The sequence below is a fragment of the Pipra filicauda genome, unplaced genomic scaffold, assembly GCF_003945595.2.
Source record: "Pipra filicauda isolate LSUMZ 115617 unplaced genomic scaffold, ASM394559v2 scaffold446_size559374_pilon, whole genome shotgun sequence".
Classification (NCBI taxonomy): Eukaryota; Metazoa; Chordata; class Aves; order Passeriformes; family Pipridae; genus Pipra; species Pipra filicauda.
This window is the reverse complement of record NW_024104583.1, coordinates 183,784-207,021: the sequence shown is the minus strand read 5'-3', so window position 1 is coordinate 207,021 and position 23,238 is coordinate 183,784. Positions and strand designations below refer to the sequence as shown.

The following is a 23,238-nucleotide window of genomic DNA, read 5'->3' as shown; positions in this document are numbered from 1 at the left end:
CCCTCCTTAATCTCTCCACAAGGGTTTATCCTGTCATACCCCAGCCAAGCTGGATGATCTTCGTGCCCCCACTCACCAGCTCAGCCACCACAACAACGTCCCAGACCCTCAAAATCCACTGGGACTGGGGAATGCCACTGCCTGCTCCATGAGGGACTCTGCCATTTTTCACTCCTGTCCTTTCTAAATCATTATTTAACCTAAAAACATCTCAACATCCAGCCTGAACAGCACCAAAAATATTATAGGAATAAAAACACCCTGCTTATTCTCAAGACCCCAAATCAACCCCTCCCTCTCCTTCAAAAAAAGACCAAGCCACCAAAAACCCCTCAAAAGAACCCCTCTCCTCCTTCAGCCTGGCAGTGCCTCGTGACACCTCTGATGTTTGGAGTGTCACCTGACGAAGGGGAGCCCCTGGAATGTCACTGACTGAAAACCAACACAAGGTCGTCTCCCCAGAGCTCCCATCCATCCTCGTTAGCTCCAACAACAGCAATTCCACACCTGCATACTCATGACTTCTCACTTAAAAACCCCCTAAATGAAGATTTAATGCTCCTGGCCGGGGGAAGATGCAGATCCTGGGACACGGTCCTGCCTCCCCTGCAAGGTCAGGACACAAAAACTCCTCCTGCAGGGCAACAGCTTCCAGCAAGGCCTGGGCTGCCCTTCAGAGGAGGGAAGGGGCAGCATTTGGAGGGATGTGTTCACCTCTTCAAGGGTGATGTCAAACACAGGGTTGTGTTTGTGCTCAGCACAAATCACCACAAAGGATTTACAAACAACCTGCGGGCTCTGGGGAGGAGGGAGCAGCCAGGGGGGAGGGTGAGCTGGAGACGTAAATCTTCACTTCCAAGTGTTAATGTGACACGTGCATTGGGCACTCCCACGAGCCTGTCATCCAGAAATATTTTATATCAGCCGAGTTTTCACGTCTCCACTCACGAAACACTGAATATTTCACCACAGCATGAAAGCCCTCAGCGTTCTGGGGGGTGTCCAGACAAGGGTTGGGATGGGTTCACTGGGCTTTCCATGCCAGCAGAGACCAGCTGAAGTCAGGAGCCAACTCTCTTCCCAATGGAAAGCAGAAAGTTTTCTTAAATGGGAGATTTTTCAGCTGAATCTGAGGGAAAGGGTTTTTTTTGGCAGCGAGATCTGAGACTGTGGGGGTTTCTCTGGGGAAATGCAGAGGGAACATCCCGTGTTTACACCCAGTTCAGGCACACTGGGAAGTGTTCTTTGGGAACAGCCCTGTGTTGGCACACAGCAGGGATCCAGGGGAATCCCAGGTGGGTCCCAACCTGCTGCTTTCCTGCTGAAAACCGGGGGTGTGAACACACCCAGCTGCACGTTTTGGGGCAGGACCGTCCAAGGCAGCTCCACAAAATTCAAATTAATACAATAACAATGAATAACCTGCCTCTCAAAACCCACCCAGGGGGGGAAAGCTGAGCAGTGGAAGTGAACTGTGCCACCATCACCACGTGGGGAGCAGAGACACAGCAGGGAAGTTGTGCCCACCCTCACATCTGGGTCATTTCCTGGGACCAAAACCCACCAGCACTGTAAGCTTTTTAAAACATTTTACTATTACAGTCCAAAATATATTCGAAGCACCAAATGACACCTCTACTGAACGTGCTTTTTTCAGCCCCCCCAGCCAAGTTTAAAAATAAATTTTGCATCTGTTAGCATTCTATTCCTGCATAAAAGAACAAATCCTTACAAAGATAAAATACTCCACTGAAGGTAATGCCATTGCACCACTGCTGGAGAACTTCACAGCAGCTCCAGAGCCGACGCTGTAAACCCTTTTATGGGACTTTAGCACTTAGAAATGAAATTGTAAATGGGGAAGTGCAGATTGCTTTGATTTAGAAAATTGTTGCCATTAAGGAGTTTACAAAGAACCCGGTGTTTGGGCGTCGTTCTCCCCGACGTGTCAGAGGAAGCGGCTCCACAATATTTAAAGCGCTTCCCAGCTCCTCATAAATATCATTTATATTCCGAGGCTGCTGCTCAGTGTATCAGGAAATATCATTTACATTCCTCTGTAGTTACACAGCATGATTACCTGAACAGAGAGCCCCTTACCTGGCATAAATAATGAGAAAACAGGAGGCCACGGCGTTGGAGAGGTTTAATAAGTGAGGTATCAGGTGCTGCACTGCAGCTGAGCTTTTAGAGAGCACAGAAAAACACCTCAGTGGCCACGAGCTGAAAAAAATGTTCAAAGCCTTGGTCAGTGTGTTCACAGCTCCTGTTTGTGCACAGGAGCCTCACCAAGCTCGAGGGAGGGCCAAGGCCACAGGTTGGGGATTTTGTATCTGGAATTTCAGCCCCGATTTGCTGCATAAACACTGAGCTGACCCTTCCTTTCCTTGATTCTGCCACAGCTGAGCAGGGTTTGCTGCCCAACCAGACATCAAAGGGTGCTTTTGGTTTCTGTGCCTCAAAGCACTGCAGGTCCATCTGCCTGGATACACACACCCCTTGGAATCATCTGGATTTATCAATCAACTTGCCCTTCATCCCTCTCCAGTTTGACACTTCACTCCTTGGCCAGGTGACACCCAGGTGACAGTGCTGGGTGAGCAACAGAAAAGGGACAGCAGGTGGATCGTCCAAAGGGCAGAGGATGCACAGTGACCCCGAGGTTAAAACCTTGGAAACTGGGAGGGGAGAGGAGAGAGGGGCAAGAGCATCCCATCAACAGCCAGCCCGTGCCCACCCCCCCATTGCACTGCCCAAACCATCAGAGTCTGTCTGGACTCACAACTGTCCCTCTGTCCTGGTGAGCTGATGACCCAGGGCAGGGAGAAGAACTGCAGTTGTATTCCAGCTGCAGAAAAACCCTTTATTTGGAGCCTGTGGGTTACTGGACTCCAAAGCCAAGGATCCAGACCCTTCACAAATCCCTGTGTGCACGGAATTGCCCTTCCCAGTTTGTCCCCTGGCCTGGAAAACCTGTGGGGAGGCAAAGGCAGGAGCAGACACAGAAGGCAAAGGGTGATCTGCTGCCCAGAAATCAAGAGGCCCCTTCAAGCAGACACTCATCTCCTCCACACAAACAAGTGAATCCTCCAGGAAGCAAATAAATGGTTTAAATAAACTGTTATTGCCCAGGAAACGGCTGCTGGCTGAGGAACTCCTGACACAGGTAAGACAAATCCCCCCAGAATGTATTCAGGCATCTAAATGCAACAAATAAGGACAGATGAGCTGCTATTTAAGTTGTTTTACAGGCCATTTCTCCCGGGCTGCATTGCTGACCTGAGAATTCCCTTTCTCAGGGGGACAAAGGGAAAGGCAAAGCACCAGGATGGAACAAAGGGGTTGAAAGGGAAAAACATCAGGGAAGGCACAGAGACACAATGATAGAAATGCAAATGTTCTCCAGAAAGCTTCCAGAAAAATAATAAAAAAACCCCAACAAGTAGAGGAGGAAGCACAGAACCAGTTCTGCTTCCACAAAGCTTTGCCAGGAGCAAAACCAACCTGGAGAGTTACAAACAGAGCCATTTATCCCATTTTAGCTTCCTGCAAGAAGCCATCCAGAGTGCCTGGTAAAGCACCACGGCCACCCTGGGCCAAGTGACTCATCCTCTCACTCTTCACACCAATAAAAGCATCCACCATTTGACACCTTGCTCCAAAAAATAAAAGGAAATAAAGTTACAACTCTAAAGTAAATCACTGGGCAAACCTGGATGTTTATATCCCGTGAAAGGTCTGGAAATTTAAAAAAAAAAAAATAAAAAAATCAAACCAACATCAGACAGGCCTTTGATTTTCACAGCTGCCTGCAAATCAACCTTCCATGATTGTCAGAAAATATTGGTTTCCCATGTTCTGTGACTCCCCCTCCATCCATCCCAGCTCTGGTGCTCCCGCTGGGAACGTGGGATACACCCAGGGAAGCTCCAGCTAAACCCACACTGGATTAGAAACACAAACCATCCAGGAGACACGTTTTTATCAGCAAATTCTCTCACACTGAGTCCGTAATTTCTCCCTGTTTGATCCTTTAATATTAAAGATGCTTTTGTGCTTCAAAGATGTTCAGTCGAGGGCTTTGTTTCCAGGCTTCTGACAAACCTTCCCTGCCAGGGCTGGATCACAGTGGTTCCCACCTGAGGGAATTCCAGAGGGCTGTGATGGTTTTAATGTCACCATCAGATAACAGAGCTCCAAAATCTAAATACTGATTGACTTTTGAAAAATTACTGATGAAAGCCCTGTCTCGTGCCACTTATTCTTACAAACATCATCCAGCTTTAAATTATTCAAATTTAATAATTTGAGGGATTTAAAATCAAATTGATGTTTAAATTGCAAGCAGCGGTAACTGAAATTGTTATTAATAAATAACAGTTTAAGAGATTGATGAGTGCTTTAATTGGTTTTAATTTGTACATGCCAGATATCTTCTCAGAATGAAGAGAAGACAGGCAGAGATCCAGAGGGGACCAGAACAGATGTCACCAGGTCAGGCTGGCACTGTTCTCATCCTGCCCACACTCGACTTCATCTTGAATGGAGTAATTGGCTCTTGGTGCAGATAAAAGGGGCCTGGACGAGCCTCTCCATTTCCAAACACTTCCCTTTGTATTCCTCAAGGACAATAATTATTTCTGCATTCAGAGTTGGGTTCATCCTCCCCTCTCCTCTCACAATATCCCACCCTTTTGAACGGGGGAACGTGGAGAGAGAGAGAAAAATACCAACAAAAACAAGAGTTCAAGGCAGGAGCAGCTGCAGAAACTGCTCAGCCAGGGGCTGGAGCTCCCAAGTCAGTGATAATGGGATGGATCCTCCCTCCCTGGAAAAGGATCAGCTGCTGGTGGAGGGTTTGTACCTGAGCTTTCCCTGCACTCAGAAGCACCTCCAGCCCCTCGTGCTCCCCCTGAGGGAGGCACAGCAGTGCTGGGACAGGAGCCTGCAGAGCAGCTCTGCAAGTGTGGCCAGAACCCAACTGAAAAGTCTTTAAACAGAACAGACACAAAACCCCAGGATGGAACAACGGGTTCAGAGAACCAGGGAATATCCTGGGTTGGGAGGGACCCACCAGCATCACCAAAATCCAGCTCCAACACCCCAACAATCCCACCTGTGCCTGGGGATGGGTGAAGAAAGGATTTGCTTCCTCAGAGGATAAATAACTGCAGGCAGAGAAGCTTTAACCTGCCACCCTCAGAACCCCCTGGACAGCAGCACTGGGCTGGGCCAGTCCTGTTCACAGAGCTTTTAAGATTTCACAGTCAGAAATCAAGAGTCCAGCAAAGGTTCTCTTGGTAACTCTCAAACACAGAGCCTGCTCTTGGCTCCCACGGTGCAAACAGGAAAAACACTCTGTGAAAACAGGGCCACGAAATGCCAAATTTCCAGTTTTATGAATGTCTCACTGCCACAGCTCTCCCGAAAGCTGGCTGTGTGGATTCTTCAGGACAGCTTCCAAGCTGACAGAAGGAGTGAAAAGCAACGTTACCTGCATTTGCAAGAGCTTGCAAACCCACAGTCCTTGCCAGCATCATCCATAAAACATTTTAACTGAACACTAATTTAAACACAACCTTTGGCACCGGCAGCTTCACCCCCAGCTCGCTGAAACGCTGCCTGGAAAGCCACATTTACCTCAGGGCTGAGTAATGGCACGTGCCAGGAAGATTTACCTGCCTGAGATGAATCAAGCCACAGAGCAGGAAAGCTGCTTGCCTGGGGTCACTGTTAAAACCCCTCCAACCAGACCCAAACTCCTGCATTTCAGCCCAAATGACAACGTTCCCTCTGTGCCCACCAGCCAAAACCCCCACTGCAAAGTGGCCTTTCTGCACAGATTAATTGTAAGGATTATCTGAAAATGCCTCTTGCAGGCCATTAAAAAGAGGAGAAATAAAAAGCCATAAGGGGGGGGGGGAAATAAAAATAATAATAAAAAAATCCAGCTTTCTGAGCACAGCAGAAAATGAAGCATTTCTGTGGTTTGTGTTCCAAGCCCTTTAAAGCTGCAGTGTTTTGGTACCAGAGGTGTGGTGGGAAAGAGGAAGGGAAAAGGAAGGGAAGGTTTGGTAAGGAAAGGAAAGGGGAAAGGAAAGGGGAAAGGAAAGGGGAAAGGAAAGGGGAAAGGAAAGGGGAAAGGAAAGGGGAAAGGAAAGGGGAAAGGAAAGGGGAAAGGAAAGGGGAAAGGAAAGGGGAAAGGAAAGGGGAAAGGAAAGGGGAAAGGAAAGGGGGGGGGAAGGAAAGGAACGGGGAAAGGAAAGGGGGAAAGGGAAAGGGGAGAAAAGAAAAGGAAAGGGGAAAGGAAAGGGGAAAGGAAAGGGGAAAGGAAAGGGGAAAGGAAATGATGGAAAAGGAAAAGGGGAGGGAAGGAAAGGGGAAAGGAAAGGGGAAAGGAAAGGAAAGGAAAGGAAAGGGGAAAAGGAGGAAAGGAAATGGGGAGGGGGATGAGGAGGGAAAGCAAGGGAAAGGAAAGGGGAAAGAAAGGCAGGGAGAAGAAAGGAAAAAAAAAAAAGCCTGAGCTGCCAGGTTTCTCTGTGCCTTTTCACAGGAGTGATCATGGCAAAGAGACTGTCAGAGCCCAGACAGGGACCCGGGTGTTTCTTAACCTGCCACTTCGAGCCCTTTTGGCTCCCATCACATCCCTGCTGACAGGGTGCAGGATGTGCTTTCCTGCCTGCTGTGGTAAAACCTCTTTCCAAAGGAGGTTTTGACAGCTGTTTTTAGCAGCAGCAGTGACTGACCTGACCCCCAGTTACCAACCTGCTTCTCCTGAGCACAGACACCCAAAGAGCAGCTCCAGCACCAGCTCCTGGCACAGGATCAGGTGCCCCACGGAGCAAAGGGGTCCTGGGCTGTCCCCACCTCTGCTGTAACCCCCCAATCCTGATCACACCCACACAGGATCATCCCCAGCTCCAGAGCAGGGGGCAGATCTTTGTTCCCAGTTGTGCATGAGGACAGGTCCCAGCCTGAGCTCTTTCCAAAGGGTTCTAAATCCAACCCCACCCAACAGCTCCGAGCTCTGGAGCTCGTTCACAGGTGGTTTGGATGCTGCATGAAAGCCCCACTGATGCAGCAGCACACGAGGCACTGAAGTGTTTTCATCAAGCAGAGACTCCACTCCACACTGGTATTTAAGTGACTGCAGAGCCTGTGGCAGCAGTTTCTGACATTTCCAAGTGCCAGCGGGTGCCAGAGGCACTCAGAGCACAATTACGTGGCTGACAATTATGTCATGGTTAAGCAGCTTGGGGTTTGTTGGGGTTTTTTTTGCCAGGCTCTGAGAGGAGGTTGCAGAGCAGAGGTCATGGTTTATGAAATCCATTGACAGCAATAATCCATCTTAAAAAAAAACCCCTCGATTCACATGCAATTAAATCGCTCTTTAAATGAAAAATAAAATAAAAACAAAAGGCAGAATGAGGCTCTTTTAGCAAATGCCTCCCTGATTCCCTGCCCAGGCCAAGGGTGCTCCTCTGCCTGTGAGGCTCATCTCCCTGCCTGCCACACCCTGGCACCTGCCTGGGCACAAACTCTGTGACAAACCTGCCCTGGGTTGGTCAGACCCTCTTTGCATCCTGAGCAACAGCAACACAGCCACCAATTCATTCAGCATCCCATTTTTCCCCCCCCAGGTTATCCCATTCCTCAGCTCCTGAGGATTCACTGCCACTCCCAGGCGGGTTCTGGGAAACACCTACTGAGGCCTCATCCCAACAGCTACTGGGTTTTGGGGTTTTTTTCCCCACAAAAAGCACAAAATTACATTTGGGGCTAATTAAGCATAAGATGACTTCTTTTTAGGTCCCTTGGCACTGCCTCATGGCCTTCAGTATGTTACTGTCAGGATCAAGGCACAGCTCAGAAATCCAAAGAAATCCATCCTGCAACCAACCAACTGCTCGTGGAAGTAACATGGACTAGATTTTATTTAAGATTACTATTCTACCAGTCATATAAAGCCTAATCAACCACAGAGGATCTAGGCAGCACTTTGTAAATCAAGTTTTACTTTTCACCTGGCAAAAACCTCTCGGGAATAACCAAACCTTGTGTTCCAAGCCTCCCCCTGAGCACTTTTCCACGTGTCTGCATCCCAGAGCCCAGGGAAGGCAGCAGAGCAGGGGGTGCAAACCTGGGAATGCTCAGCAGTTTTACTGCAAATCAAGCACAAAGAGCCCACTGTTTGTCGTGTTAATCCACCAGGTTTAGATAACATTCTGCTAAAATGGTCCCAATAAGTCCCTTTTGTTGCCAGCTGAGCCCGTGACATCAGCAGCTGCAGGCCCAGCACTGCAGGACTAATTGGCTCTCACCAAATCTGGAATAGAAAAAGCTCATGACATTCTCAGTCAGAACTTCAGCAGGATTTGAAAAATTAGTAAATAGGCCTGAGGAGTCACATGCTGCAGCTGCAATTTGGGGGAGGCTATTTCTGTCCTTTAATTTTAATGCAATTTACCATATTAAGCTAAAAATGGTCCCTCTGAGATGTGCTGCAGCATCCCAGCTCCTCAGTCTGGAGCAGAAGGCGCTGGGGCTGCCTGCCAATGTTTTATTATTTAAAAAAAAAGTCCTTCTCATTTAGGTTTTGATCCGTTTTACGTTCCTTGACACAGATTAAGTTATTAGGAAATTAATGAAAATCGACTGCACGGCAGCAGGTTGGGTTTTTCTTTTCCTTTCTTTGGGCCTGCAAATGTCACCATCCACCCAGAGCAGAGGAGGGGAAAGGAGGGGAGAGAGGGGCTGGTGCTGGCAGACACTGCCCTACATTCCCTCCCCAGGGAGAGAACCTGCTGTCAGCCAGGCAGAGCATTCCCAAGGCAGCCCCTTCCCCAGGGCCCTGTTTGCAGCAGATAAAGTGGTAACTGGGGAGCAGCAACTTTGGGGTCGAGAGGAACAGGGAACCAGGAGGCACCAAAGCAGGTCTCTGGTGGGGCTCCAGCAAGGCTGGGGCAATTTTCCCTGCCAGTCAAAGGATTTCCTCTGGATCTCACGGGCTCTGGGAGCCAGACCCCCCCCAGAAGCAGATCCCTGGAGCCAGGGAAACTCAGATCCCAGTGTGGGAAAGGCAAAGAGAAACAGGGCAAGGATGGGCATCACCCACCTTCAGCGGGGTCTGAGAGAGACTGTCCACCACAAAAAAGAAAGCAAAGGCTTTGGCTGATCACTTGGCTTCCTTCTGTCCCCCAGCCTCACCTTGTGCCATCCACCAAGGGCTCAGTAAATTGAATTTATCTTGGTTTAATTGTACAGATGCAGAACTGCCTGGTGATTTAAGGCTGTTTAATAAAACTCTGCAATAAACCCATTGTAGCAATCTGTGATCTGGACAGTTTGGGAATAAACTCCTCACATCCTGTCCTTCCTGGACCCTGCCAGGCCCACCCAGCCTGCACAGGCAGCTGAGGATGGAACTGGCTCAGAGAAAACCCCCCCAGGCCTGAAGCCCTTGGCCAAGAGATGAAATGATCTCAGTAACATTGCAGTGAGAGATGAGCTTCATTCCCCCCTCTCCATCTCTTTAAATATTGAGATCCTGCCCCAAAAATGTAAGAGCCTGGAATGAGCAGAGCAGGGGCTGGTTGGGCTGAGCCACAGGAATGTGGATTAGGAACTGAGCTGGTGCCTGGACCACGACAGCCCCCCCTGCCCTGCCTTCTTTAGGAACATTTCCTTTCCATCTTCTCTGCAGCCTCTGGCCCACCCCCCCCCTTTGTGCAGGGGATGTGTCACAGCCCAGGGCAGAGCAGGGGATCCAGCCCTCAATCCAGCTGCTCCCCAGGCAGAATTCCTGCCTGAGCCCCAGAGGCACTCCCAGCTGCTCAGACACCTCCAGCACCCAGGCCATGTGAGATGATAATGCCATTAAACACTTGTCAAGACAGATTTGAGGGAAGACACCAACTTAAGGTTCCAAAAAGTGCTTTTCATCCTTTTATGAAAAACTAGAGAATCCTCAAGACAAAGATGTTCTTTGAAGTTTCTTTTAGAAATGCAGACACTGAGACAGGATATTCATATTCCTGATAAGCACGAATTTATTAGTTCACAGCCTTACTAAGGACTGATCCAAGTTTGAAGGAGGCAGCTCTGGGTGTTTTATCTCCCCTGGCCAGGCTGACACAAAGAACTGGCTGATAGTGACATTCCCAGGTGAAAGGCATCTGTCGAGGTCATCGATTCTTGCCTTCAAGGGCAGAATTAATTCTGGCAAAATATTATTTATGGTCGGCTCTCTGGGGCTAAGATAAGTCAAAAGAGAACAAAAGACACATTGGGTCTGTTTACTAAGAAAACCCCCATTAATAACGAGCCCTCGCCGTGTCATTTTACAGAAAAGGCATTTGCAAAATAATCACGTCTGGAGGAAATTTCAGCACGATAACCCCCAGCAAAGCTGCTCCTGAGGTGCCTGCAGCAGAGGTCTGGCAGCACTGAAGGAACCTGAGAGGAGCTGGGAGCAGAATCCAAGCTCTCCTGCAGGATTTTGGGGAGCCAGGGCAACACTGGGGGGTCGGGGAGCAGGAGACAGAGAGTGCTCTGCAGGATCAGGCAAAGGGTGCTCTGGGGGCCACAGAAAGCCAGGAACAGCAGCCTGTGCCCAAAGAACAGACCTCAAAATGTTCCAACCTGCTGCTGGGTCCTGCCTTGGTCACACACAGCCCAGGGTGGGATCCCATCCCTCATTTCCACGGTGGATGGAGTCCTCCAGCAGTTAGCTGGGAGGCAGGGAAGGGGCTGAGGGAGAGCCAGGCTGCCTGCCCTGGGGCTGGGCTTTGGGAAGGGGAACAAGGTCCTTTGTGAATGGAAAGATGAATGGAAAGGGGGAGGAGGAGGAGAGGCTGGAGAGCAATGAGCAACCCTGGGGTCATTAATGGGGAGGAGGTGGGAGAAGGGAGGTGGTGCCACTCCAAACCCACCCTGTGCTCATCCCTCACTGCTGGGCCACACACACACCACAATACTGCCCTGGGGGATTCCAGCCTGCAGGAAATCAGGCCCCTGTTCCTCTCTCCTGTGTTACAAGCTCAGCTCTGCAGGCACACAGTGGTGTTTTCCCCCCTCCAGAACAGCCAAGCTCCCAGGGCAGCGTTTCCTTCACCAGAAATAAGGGACTGCTGCTTTTCCCTGACACCTGCTTTCCATTTTCCCATCAGGATCTGGCTCCTGAGCCTCCCCCCCGTGGCATGCACAAAGCCACAGACACTTCAGGAGGTCTCCTTCTGTAAAATAAATGCAAACCAAAAAAAAAAAAAACCCAACCAAAACCCAGCAAAACAAGCGAATCCTTGTTGAAATCACTCCCTGCATGTTTGGTTTCTGCTGTGCTCGAGTGAAAGCCAAGGCAAGGAGTTCACAGTCATCTGCAAGAGTGATGGTGCAAGAGACAACCCAAGTGAGAGCAGCCACAGCACTCACAGCTTCAGTGCTCATTAATTCAGCAGCTTCCCGGCTTATTCCAGTGTGGGAGAAGATGAATTTGTTTATAAACATAAGGATCTGCTGCTCTGTATTCTGTGAAGATTTAGGACTGACCTGACCAGCCCCCAGTCTGCCCAAACTGCTGCAGCCTCAGAGTCACCCTCTGTGTCCTACAGCACCGAGGAATGAAGGGGAACAGCACAAGAGCACAAAGAATTCCTTCCACTTCCATAAAGTTCAGCGAGGACAAAGCAGGAAGGGGGCTGGAGAGCTCTGGAGAACCCACTGCAGGCACTCTGAAGTCTTTCTCCCTGGCTGAGCCCATCACCCAGCAAAGCCACGTCAGCCCAGAGCTGGGTGTGCTGGGTTTTAGGCTACAAGGGGTAAATCTGTTAAACCCAGGCTCAGCAGGATCCCAGGCGAGCTCTGCTTCAGTCACAAGCCTGAGCAGATTGTGTGTCTGTCATGAGCATCCCAGGCATCACTGCAGGCCTGGGGAGCAGACACGGGATTAGGGACAGCAAATACAAAGTCAGAGTTTCTCACTGTCTCAGGCAGGGAATTTAACCCTCGTGCTGCCCACGAGCAGCTGAGGGGCAGGAACACAAGGGGGCCGAGTTGTGGATTCACTGACTCCTCTGACACAGAGGGAAGGGGGTCTGAGATGGCTTAAAATTAAATGGGATGGATTTCTAAAGACACCACACACCTCCACTGTCCTAATCCAAAAAAACCCCAACCCTAAGGAAGTCCAAGGACACGTGTCTGAGGAGCACTGCCAGGGCCACCCAGCCTGCTGAGTTAAAATCTCAAAGATCCTTGACAGGACAGAAGGATTCTCCTGCCAGTCACCTTGTCACAGTGATTAAAACAACTCCTTCATGTTGCTCCCGAGGATCTGCAGTGCCAGCTCAGCAGGAGAGGCTCCTCCAGCAGGAATGGCCACCAGAGACTTGCTGATCTCCAGCAGAAACCGTTTAATGACAGCCCAGAGGTCAAAAATCTGTTTTCATGAACACGGGCCATCACCCGGGCTCTGTGCAGTGCCTGGGCTGGAACAGCCTCAATCTCCATCAGCCCCTGGCAGGGACAGATCCCTGCTCCTGAAGAGCCACTCCAGAGCCAGCAAAGACTTCCACCAAAATAAAGGAGACTGAGCCTCTGACCGACACCCTTTGCTCCACACTGCTGAGCCAGTTCTGCCAGACCAAAGCAAAACAACCCCCCTTGTTTTAAAAACGTACTGAAAACCATCAAGATGCATCATCTGTGGGCAGCCCCACAGCAGCAAATACCTGCACAAAACCAGCAGTAAATACCTGCACAAAAAGGGCTGCAAAGGTCGTTGCAATCTGCTTAAAATCCAGCTCAGTCCCTGTATCTTTAACTCCTTCCCAGAGCAAACCCACCTGACCCACACTGGGGTTTATTGCACAGCATCAGATGCTCGAGGAGAATGTCATTAATTAGTTTTTTTTAGCCACCAAGAGCATTTTCAATAGCCACAAAGAGGGTTTCTCTCCTGTTGTCCACAGTCCAGGTTGTCCACTGGAGATTGAAAATAAACAGAAGTGCAAGAACAGCTCAGGCTTAAAACAAGTTCTGTGCTTGTTCTGAGGAAAGGGAGGTTATTTTAATATAGATTTGATTTCCACACCCTCACTCACCCTTTAACTGGTGCCTCTTTTGAAACTCGGATCCAACTTGATCCCAGAGGCAAAGGGAAGAGAAAACCTGCAGCCCAAACTACAGAGAAAAATCACTGGAAGAGGAACAAAAAAAAAAAAAAACAAAACGCGGCTACAAATCATGAACCAACATTTCCACCTGGAGGCTTTTACGTGTCAGCTGCATTTCCTTGGAAATGCTGGAAAGTTGAAGCTCAGAGGTGCTGCTGGGAACTCCAGGAAGCAACACTCCCTGGTGCTGAACATGACACATTGCAGTGGTTAACACGGGCTTTCACAAAGCTGGGTTAAAAGAGAGGGATGTCAACGCTTTGTGTTGGGCTTTGAAAGATTCCCACCGTGTTTTCAACAAAACAGAAAAAAAATACAGAAATCACACTCGCTGGCCCAAACTGAAGTTTTCTTTTCAAGAGTGCACTTTAGCATGACTGAGTCAAAATAATGATATGAAAACAGCAGATCTCGTTATTGCAAGCAAATGGCAATCAAAGCTTTTTCCTGCACGTCCCCTTTGGGGCTGAGGCCAAAAATCACTGCTTTGCTTCTGCATCACAGGGCACAGAGACACCCCTGGGGCTGCCAACTGTGCCCTGTGCACCAGCCAGTGCTCAGGCTGGACACAGGACACGTCACTCTGGGGCTGACATGGCTCAAAACCCCCACAGGAACAGCAGCAAGCAGCAGGAACACACAGCTCCCCACTTCCAGCTGCACCAGGCACTGTAAAAACCAAACATGACTCCCCAGAATAACACAAATAACTCCGGGATTAGTGAAGCTCCTTCCTGCTTCAGCATGAAAAACAGCTTGGGCCCCTGGAAAACATTTTATACCTCCAGTAAAGAGCATTAAGTACAGATCTCCTCAAGGGCTTCAACCAAAACAACCCAAATCCCTTTCCTGGGGGAGAACTTCTAACTGTGGAACCTCAAGACCTCTGTGAGGGCAATATTACAGTTATTTCAGTCAAAACTACAGCCCAGGCTCTGCCTAAAATCAGGAAGTTTCTCCACCTACTGCTTCCACAGAGGGAGGAAGGAGAGGTGGAAAGAGGATTTGTTAGGGGAGAGGGGGGGAAAAAAATATAGAAATGTTCCTGTTCTGCTTCCTTAAGGCATCAAATGAAGTTATACTCAAGAAACTTAAGACATCCAAGACCAGACGAAGATGTGATAACTCAGAATGAGCCCAAACTTTGGTGCTTGCACTGCAGCACACCCCTGGGAATCCTGCTCCTCCTTTCACACAGGGCAATCCTGGTTCTGGTCCTGCTCTTCCAACCCCTCCCTGGTTCCTCAGAAAAAACTCTCAGGAAGAATTAAAGATGCAGGAACGAGAAGTTACGGAGCTCCTCCTGGACCAGGCACCACATCTCTGCCTCTGAGCTTCAATCAAAACTGAGCAGGAACATTTAAACTGGAGTCTCCATGAGATCCCCAGCAACCCTCACAGAAAACAGGCAAGTCAAGTAGCAGAGTTATCTTTGGGAAGAATCTATTCTCCATAATGGAACGCTAATCCTTTCGGATTCATTGATGCTGACAGATTAAATGCTCCAAATTCACCTTTTATTTTCTGAGCTCATTTGACGCAAATAAGTCCTACATTTTTAATATTCCAGGGGGAGCAGGGGGGAGTTCTGCTGTTCCTGTGGCAAACTGGGTAATTAATGGAATGCCCTGGGAATTCAGAACTAGAAATTCTGGTACCAGGTGACAACTGGGAAGAACTCACTTGCTGCCAACTTTTAACCTGGAAACTGAATTCCTTTTACTGAATTTGCTCCCTGGTGAGGAAAAGCCCACGGAGCTGGGCTGATAACAAGAAAGAAAGTGAGAATAAAGGTGTTTATAATAAATTATATATACACCAGGCCTACTATAATAAGTTATTCCTACCCTAATATGGGTCCCAAAACCCCGACCAGAATCTGAAGGGCAGCAGAAGGCACAAAATTGGGGCACCTCCAGCATCCCACCTCATATTTCTTCATCTTGAGATCCACCAGGTCACTCAGTGTTGGCTCTGTGTATTTTCCTCGTGGATTCTATCAGGTTTCTGTAGTTTCTAAAGGTGAATAAGAGGGTTTGCACTGCTGTGTTTATCCCTGGAATACTTGTCAGCTGCTTTCCTACAAGGGAAGTTGCTGCTCATTGCCTGGGGAGGCTCGAAGGCTCCAGGATGCACAACTACCCAGGACATTTTAATGCTTTTTTAAGAAATCTGTATTTTTTTTTTTCCAAAATCGCTTCACTCCAAGAACTCCCTGATGGGAATAACGAGCAGAACTGTACCAGGACATCCCAGTGCATCCATTCCCACCCTCAGAGCACAGCTCTGACAGGCAGAGGGCTGTTCACTGCCTCCCAAAAATCCCCTTTTTACCCCGAACAGCCCCTGTCCTTCACAGCCAAGTTAAAGGACACAAAAGGTCCCGGCTGGAAAGTGGCATTGTTGGTGTCAGCAGCACTAAACACCTCCCAGTGTATCACCACCAGCAGCAAATTCCAGCGGAATGGGAAGCTGGAATGAACATTTCAGAGGGAAACGGCTTCCCAGGGACCTTTAGGGGTTTGAAACCTGGCCTGGAACGTGGAACATCCGTCCCCATCACAGTCCCAGGCACATCTGCTGAGCTGCAAACCAGCCATGGATTTGGATCAGAGGCTGAATTTAATTAATGGGATGTATTTGTTTCTCTGTTATTGTCGGGAGGGATTTTGGGAAGGACTGTTTTGGGAAGGACTGTCCCCAGTTCACAGGAGATCTCCACGTGTGCCCTGTTCACGTTCACTCTGCCAGGGCTTGGGCAATGCACTTCCACGGGAGAGGAGTTCTAGAGCCACAAAAGCACTTCCTGCTGGGAAAAAAATCCCAGTTATCCACCAGCAGACGAGCCCTGTGACACTCCTGGAACCACTGCCAGGTGACCCACCCGCCGTGGGGCTGCACTTCCCCTCCTTTGCTCCCCCAGAAGGACTGGCAGAGCTGGTGCTGGAGTTGTGTTGGGATGCACATGGAACCTCACACGTCCTCGTCTGAGAAACCACATTAATTTTGCCATTGTTCTACAGAATTGCACAAACAATGCCCTGTATAAGCAAATTAATTAGCTGCTGCCTATTCATCCTCCTCGATAATCCAAGAGCCAGCTAATTGCTGAATAAATTCAAAACCACGCTGAGCTTCCCAAAGGAAGTGTTTTTAACCCAAGTGGAGCTGAATGAACTCAGGGCTTCGCTGGGGTCTGGAGCTTTTGTAAATGTCAAAAAAAGAAAACAGGCAAAAAAAAAAAAACCAGCCAAAGAAATACCTACAGCAGCAGCCAGCAAAAAATTCGTGAGGGAAGATCACGTTGAAGTGGAATTGCCCTCCAACATCCCCTGCATGGAAACTCCTATGAAGTATTTGGCACTAAACACCACCAGGCAAGTGACTGGACTCCTCCAAGAGCCTGCAATAACAGCTCTTCATTAAGAACCTTTCTGAATGGTGTTAAAAAGGCCACAGAAGGGTGGGTGGGGAGGGGAAGATGATGAAAATCACATTAATCACTGTTTGCAGGTAAATTCCAAGGGTCAGGTTGCTCGGGAGGCTCTAAAATGTGGTTTATTGACCCCAGCGAGAGATGCTGGAACACAGACCCCCTTCACACTCACAGACACTCCTGCTCTGATCTGAGGCCACGTGACACAACAGAGACTATTAAAAAGTATAAATAGAAAATGAAATGGTTTTTTTCTGTTTCATACAAATGAACCTGACCATCTGCTCCAGAGCAGCAGCAGCATCCAAAACCAACCAAAAGAGCAGCCTCTGGTGTCAACACCCTGCTCCTTCCTCAGCCTCCACCTCTGAGCAGAGGGCAGGGCTGGGACCACAGCACAGGCACAGCCAGGGATTCTGCTCCAGGAGCAGGATCATGGGTTTGCTTTTTGCCTCCTGGAATTCACTGTGGAAAAACCCCCTCAGCTTCCAGCCTGGCCTGGTAAAAACCCACCCTGAGCCAGAGCTCTGGCTGAGTGAAGATGCAACCCAAAATTCCTGCACCAGCTGTGCAATCCTGCCCTTTGGAGTGCCCAAATTTCCCCGTGGTTTTGGGAGTTACGGTTCCAAAACCTGAGTTTCCCACCTCTGGAAACAAAACCCGCCTTACACCATGCACAGACAGAGCCTGGGGCACCGGGGAGAGCTGAGGAATAGGCTCTGTTTACTAAATAAACCCACCAGTAGAGGAAGTTTATTTTCCGAGAAGTTACAAAGTCAAATAATATAAATATTGACAGAGAAACCCGCAGGAGACACTGCGGGAGAGTGGGAGGTTGGCTCAAAGCAGAGCAGTGCCTTGTCATTTTAATAAATGCTTTGTCCTAACAAGATAAAAAATGCACCATTTTCTGGATGGAGTGATTTGAGCAAAGAGATTCCTACAGCACCCCCGGCCTGCCTTAATTTCTGTTTGCTCCTGTCTCAAGCCCAGCCCCGGCTGAGGCATCAATAACACCCCTACTTGGAGACCAAATAAATCGATGTACTGACACCTGGGTGTGCAGCTGGGGCTGCCACATCTGCACTGATTCCCTCAGTGAACTGTTGAACGTCCTCAGAACCAACCAAAACCAACCCAACCAAAGAGCTCCACTGGCAGCAGAGACAGAGAGCCCAGGAGAGCAGCAGGAATAACACCCATCCTTTGGGATGGAGGGCTGGGGACACCCAGACCCCTCCCCGCTGTTCCCGGGGTGGGAACCCCGGAGCAGAGCTGGCACAGCAAACCCACAACATCCCCCAGATCGGGGGTGGCTCCTCCACGGCCCCAGGCTGGTGACAATCAGGGGCTTGGCAGGGCTGGACAGAATCCTCGGGCACACAGTGAAATCCCAGCCCACTCGTGGGGAAATAAAGAAGAGCTCGTCTAATCTGCACAAGGACATCATTAAATACAAGATAAAAGGTACAACCAGGACACAAGTTGTGTCACACCAGTCCTGTCTTACTTCTACATCAACAGAAGTTGCTATTTTTACCTAAAACAAGCTTTATTTCTCCAGAGCCTGGTTTGTCGAGTCGGTTCCTAGATGCAGAATATCACTGTAAACATGCAGCTCTCTGAACAGCATGTGATCAGTGCTTCTCATGTTAAAAAGCAATTAAAAAAAAAAAAACACAAACCAACAGCAGATTTCAGGCTAAAAGGAGATCTTTGCTCCAGCAGCTCCCGAGTCCATTAGGTGGCTTCACAGAGCATTTTATCATCATAAAATCCGAGCTGACCAAGCCATCCAGGCAGAGCCACGCCGTGGGAAGAGGCAAATCCCTAAACAAGGCTGGTTTGGAACAAAATGCACCCAGAGCTCTGAACCCCCTGGAACAGGGAGCTTTGGGCTTCGGTGTCACGGCGCAGGAGAACATTAATGCTCGTGTTCAGAGAAGTCTTTATTCAGATGTGTGCAACCCAAAATTAGTTTCGAGGCATCAACGAGATAATAAATATTAGTGAGACTCTTCTCAAATTACCACCGTGTCTGGGCAATTTTTCCTGGAAAACAAAAGCCCACAGCTACCCATGTATATTCATCCCAACAGATTTCAAGTGCTGAGCGAAGGGTATCTACAGTTATTTCATTTTTCTTTAATCCCCGTTCAGAATGGGAGCCTGGAACACAATCTGTCTCAGAGGCAGCTTTTAGACAACTTCATAAAGCAAAAATCTCACAGCTCAAGGGTTGGAACTGAGGTTTAACTGCTTCAGCCAAAGCTACGAGTAAACAGCAGGCAGCAGCACCACTGAGAGCCCATGGACACCAAACTGCTGGGAAAAATAACAAATATCACTGTTCTCCCAAAAGCAGGTTCTGCCCCAGTGCAGAACCTGAAACGTCCTGCGTGGCAGGTTTTAATTAAACAGCTGAAATGTGTTATTTAACAGCAGCAGAACACCGTCCTGCTCCGTGGGGTGGAATTTCAGATGCCAGTCGGGCCCGATCCTGAGCACACTTCCCCCCCAGAGCAGGAGCTGCCCCAGCTCTCCCAGGTGTGGAACACAAAGGGCACCCAGCTCCTCACACCGCTGATCTGAGCACACACACACACACACACACACACCCCTTGTGCAGGTGCTTCCTGATCAAAGCATTAGGAAAAAAAAATAGGAAATATTTCTTATTTTATTCTCATTATTTATCACTGCCCTGGAAACTGCTGGGGTGTTTCTCCCCCTGTTTGGTTGTTTTTCCTCCCCCAAAAGGCCACATTTTGTCCCTCACACAAAAGCCTCTCTGATTTCCCCCTGCTGGACCAGTCAGTGGGTTCAACGGGAGATCGCGGCAAGGGAGGTGGCCACTGAGCTTCCAGGACTTGTGGCGAGGTGTCACAAGCCACTGGCTACCTGTGGCTGATTCCCCACGCAGAGACCGGAGCTAGTAAAGTCCATACAAAGGAAAATGGAAGCAGAGACACGACGGGCACGCCAAGAGAGCTCCAAGGAGGGGCTGGTGCGGGAACAGCGAGAGGCAGCTTTCAGGATCCGCAAAGTCTGATTGCTCCATTGTGCCAAAATAAGCCCTTTGTAAGGAACACACCGAACGCGGACACTGCCTCACCAACAGCAGGTACCTGCCTCCTAAAAGGACACCAGCGCCCTGCTCACCCCCCCCGGCACTTCCAACGCCTGGGGAAGCGCGGCTCCAGCCGCCGAGGAGTGCGGGATGCGGGACCGCGAGGGGCCGTCGGCATCCTTTGGCTCCGCGCCCTGAGGGGATCGTTGCACTCGAGCGATCCAGCAGCAAAAAGTTACATAAAATAAAGAGAGCGGGACTCCGAGCGCCGCGAGCACCCGCCTTACAGGGACGCGGAAAAACAGACCCCTGGCATCGTGTGCGCATCGAGCCGAGGCACCTGCGCTGCTTCGCGGGGGCTGGAGAGGAGAGCTTTCCCGCCAGGAGAGGTCGGCGAACCTCCCAGACCCCATCCCGGCACAGCCCGACCCGTCTCCGGGACCCTCGCGAACGCCTCGCACCGGCCCCGTCCGAGGGACCCGCGCCCCGCAGGATGCCCGAGGATGCCCGAGGATGCGGGGCTCTCCCCGCCCGACCGCCCGCAGCCTGCAGCGGCTGTTCCGCGCTCCGAGCACCGCAACCACCGATAGATACCACCGACAGACAGCACCGACAGACAGCACCGACAGACAGCACCGACAGACAGCAGCGCCGGGGCCACCGCAGCGCTGCCCGCCCCGCACCCGCCGCGCATCGCTGTCCTCTCCCGCCCTGTCCCCGCCGCGGCGCGGGTTTCTCTCGGAGGGGGTGCGGGTGTTGCTCTCGGAGGGGGTGCGAGGTGCTCTCTCGGAGGGGTCCCCGCCGTCCCCCCATCCCGGAGCCGCGGTCCTGCCCCGCTCCCCCCGCACCGGAGCAACCGGTGGCACCCCCCGCCCCAAACTTGCCGGTGCCTCGGGGAGGGGGCGAGGAGCCCCCCGCTCACCTCGCAGCGCGGTGCTCCAGCCGCAGAGCCCCAGCAGCAGCAGCAGCAGCCGCCGCGGGTCCAGGCGCGGGGCTCCTCCGCCCATGCTGTGCCCGCAGCGCCGGGGGATGGAGGGAGCCGGGATGCGGATCCGCCGAGGGTCGGGCTCAAGATCTCCGAGAATTCGCCGCGGCTGCGGTGGGGCGGTGGGTTTTCCCCCCTCCACCCTCCTCTGTCCCGCCCTTTGTGGCCGCTCGGGCGCGGGGATGCTGCGGGTGCGGGGATGCTGCGGGTGCGGGGATGCTGCGGGTGCGGGGATGCTGCGGGTCCGCGCGCTCCTCTCCCCGCTCCGGCCGCCGCCGACTCCGAGCCCGCGGCGCGTTCCCGCATCACTAATGAGCCGCCCCTCCCCCCTAAGCCAATTAGGGGGCGCGCGGGGCGGGTCCTGCCGGCGGCGCGCGCACAGGTGGGGCGAGACCCCCCCCCCCCCCAACAGGTGAGTCGGGGGGGTCGCACAGGGGTGGCATCAAAAACCCACCGGAGGGGCTGGACCCCCCGGCACTGGGGCCCCAGAGACCCCTGGACCCCCCTGCACTGAGGCCCCCGAGCATCCCCTGCACTGAGAGCCCTGAGACCCCCAAGTCCCCCTGCACTAAAAACCCTGAGCCCCCCGAGCATCCCCTGCACTGAGAGCCCTGAGACCCCCTGCACTGAGTGCACTGAGTGCACTGAGCCCCTCGAGCATCCTCTGCACTGAGACCCTCCTGCACTGAGCCCCAAAGACCCCTGAGCCCCCTGCACTGAGGCCCCGAGCCCCCCTGCACTAAGAACCCTGAGCATCCCCTGCCCTGAGAGCCCTGATTCCCCCAAACCCCCCTGCATTGAGCCCCCTGAGCATCCCTTGCCCTGAGAGCCCTGAGCCCCCAAACCCCCCTCCGCTGAGCTCCCGAGCCCCCCTGCACTAAGAACCCTGAGCCCCCCAAGCATCCCCTGCACTGAGCCCCCCCAAAAATCTCCCTGCACTGACCCCCTGGTGGGTGCAGAACCCACCCTGGGAGAGCCACTGGAATGAGCCCAAACTCTTCCCCCCCATTCCCAGTGATCCCCCAGTAAACCCTCTGATCCACCCAAATGTGGGGGGGGGGGGCACAACCTCCCACCCGCCCTCCCTGTGCTCCTCCAGCCTCCCCAGGTCATTCTACCCTCTCTTACCCTCTTAAATCCACATATTTGGTCACAAACCCTTAAAAACTGTGAACAAGAGCATGGGGAAGAACCCCCCAGCCCCCCAGAGCACCCCCGTTCTGGGTTGTTATTATTAATATTGCATCGGGCTGTGATCAAAAATTCTGTTTCTTGCCAGGAGTGTCACTGTTTCACTCTCCCTTCCCCCAGCTAATTGCATATAAATATTTCTATTATATACCTGATCAGGACACATGGCCAAGCAAAAGTATGAGGCCAAAAAAAAAAATCTCTCTCTCAAAAAAAAAGAAATCTCTGCTCAAGTGCTCAGCTGCTGTTCTGCCCTGAACAGATTTGATCAATAAGAGGTTGGAAAGCAAAGGTACAAAGGTGAGTGGCTAAAGGAGGAATTTTTGGGCCTGAAGAACATTAGTTCTTCCAGACTCTGTCCTTATATCCACCAATGCAGGAGATTTCAGGAATTGGTGGGGTCTTCTTTGCCACAGGGCTCAGTGGGCAGAGGGGGAGAGGAAAGGGGAAAAGCCCCAGTGAAACCTGGTGTGCCTGAGCTTCCAGGGGGCCACAGAACCTCCAGGAAGGGAGCAGGAAAAGGTACAAAATGAGACCTGATGCTCAGGAAGGGTCTCACCATGAGATTCCTGCAATCCAAGGTGAGGACAAACGTGCTCGAGCTGTGGTGCCTGTGAGAGGAACGGGGCTGTGCGAGTGGAACATGGTGCAAGTCCTGGCCAAGGTACCACATATTGCCCCAGTGAAACACTGCATTTATCCTCCATTTCCCCCTCTGTTGGAAATAAACTCCATTTTCAGCAGGTGCCCAGACCAGAAGAGTCAGAGCACGGGGATTATTCCCATCCACACTTGCCACTTGAGCAGCTGCACTAAGTTCCCTCTCTCCCAGCCTCAAAGCTCGGGAGTGTGGGCACATCTCACGTTTGAGGGGACTCGGTTACTACAGACAAAATGTTTTGAAATGCCTGACTGATAAAGGCTGGAAAGATGCAGGAGGATTAGTTACATCTACTTAAGAACAAGGCTTGTCAGTTGGTCCTCCTGCAGGCTGGCTTTGTACTGTCTTCAGGAGGAAACAAATAATTAAAGCAAAAGGAATTTGTAAACAGGATTTTAAGAGAGAGGAAAAAAAAATCAATATCTGAGCACATCACATCAGAAGATCCTTATTCCCTTGCCATCATGTGTGTTTGCCAGCCCTCAGCTCCCGAGGAGGAGCAGGGCTGAAAAGGCAGGGAGCAAACACGGGAAAAAATACATTTTCTTCAGCAGCCTTTTAGGTCATTCTCCCTGTCCAACGCTTCCAAGGAAAATAAAAATAATAACAACAACAAAAAAAGAGACAAACCCAAACCAAACCAAAAAACCAAACCAAACAAAAAAAAAAAAACAAACAGAAAAAAACCCAAAAAAACCCTCAAAAAGAAACAAACAAAAAAAA

General features: G+C 50.8%; 1 protein-coding gene across 2 annotated transcripts in view; it reads right to left on the bottom strand.

Annotated features, from left to right (window-relative positions):
• Positions 1-21,020, bottom strand: part of UNC5D (unc-5 netrin receptor D) — a 95,616-nt gene extending 74,596 nt beyond the window's left edge. For both annotated transcript variants that reach the window (XM_027717465.2, XM_027717466.2), the window contains exon 1: positions 20,601-21,020. In XM_027717465.2, coding sequence (XP_027573266.1) covers positions 20,601-20,685 — 85 coding nt within the window. In that variant the 5' untranslated portion in view covers positions 20,686-21,020. The remainder of the gene's footprint in view (positions 1-20,600) is intronic.
• Between the last annotated feature and the right edge of the window lie 2,218 nt (positions 21,021-23,238).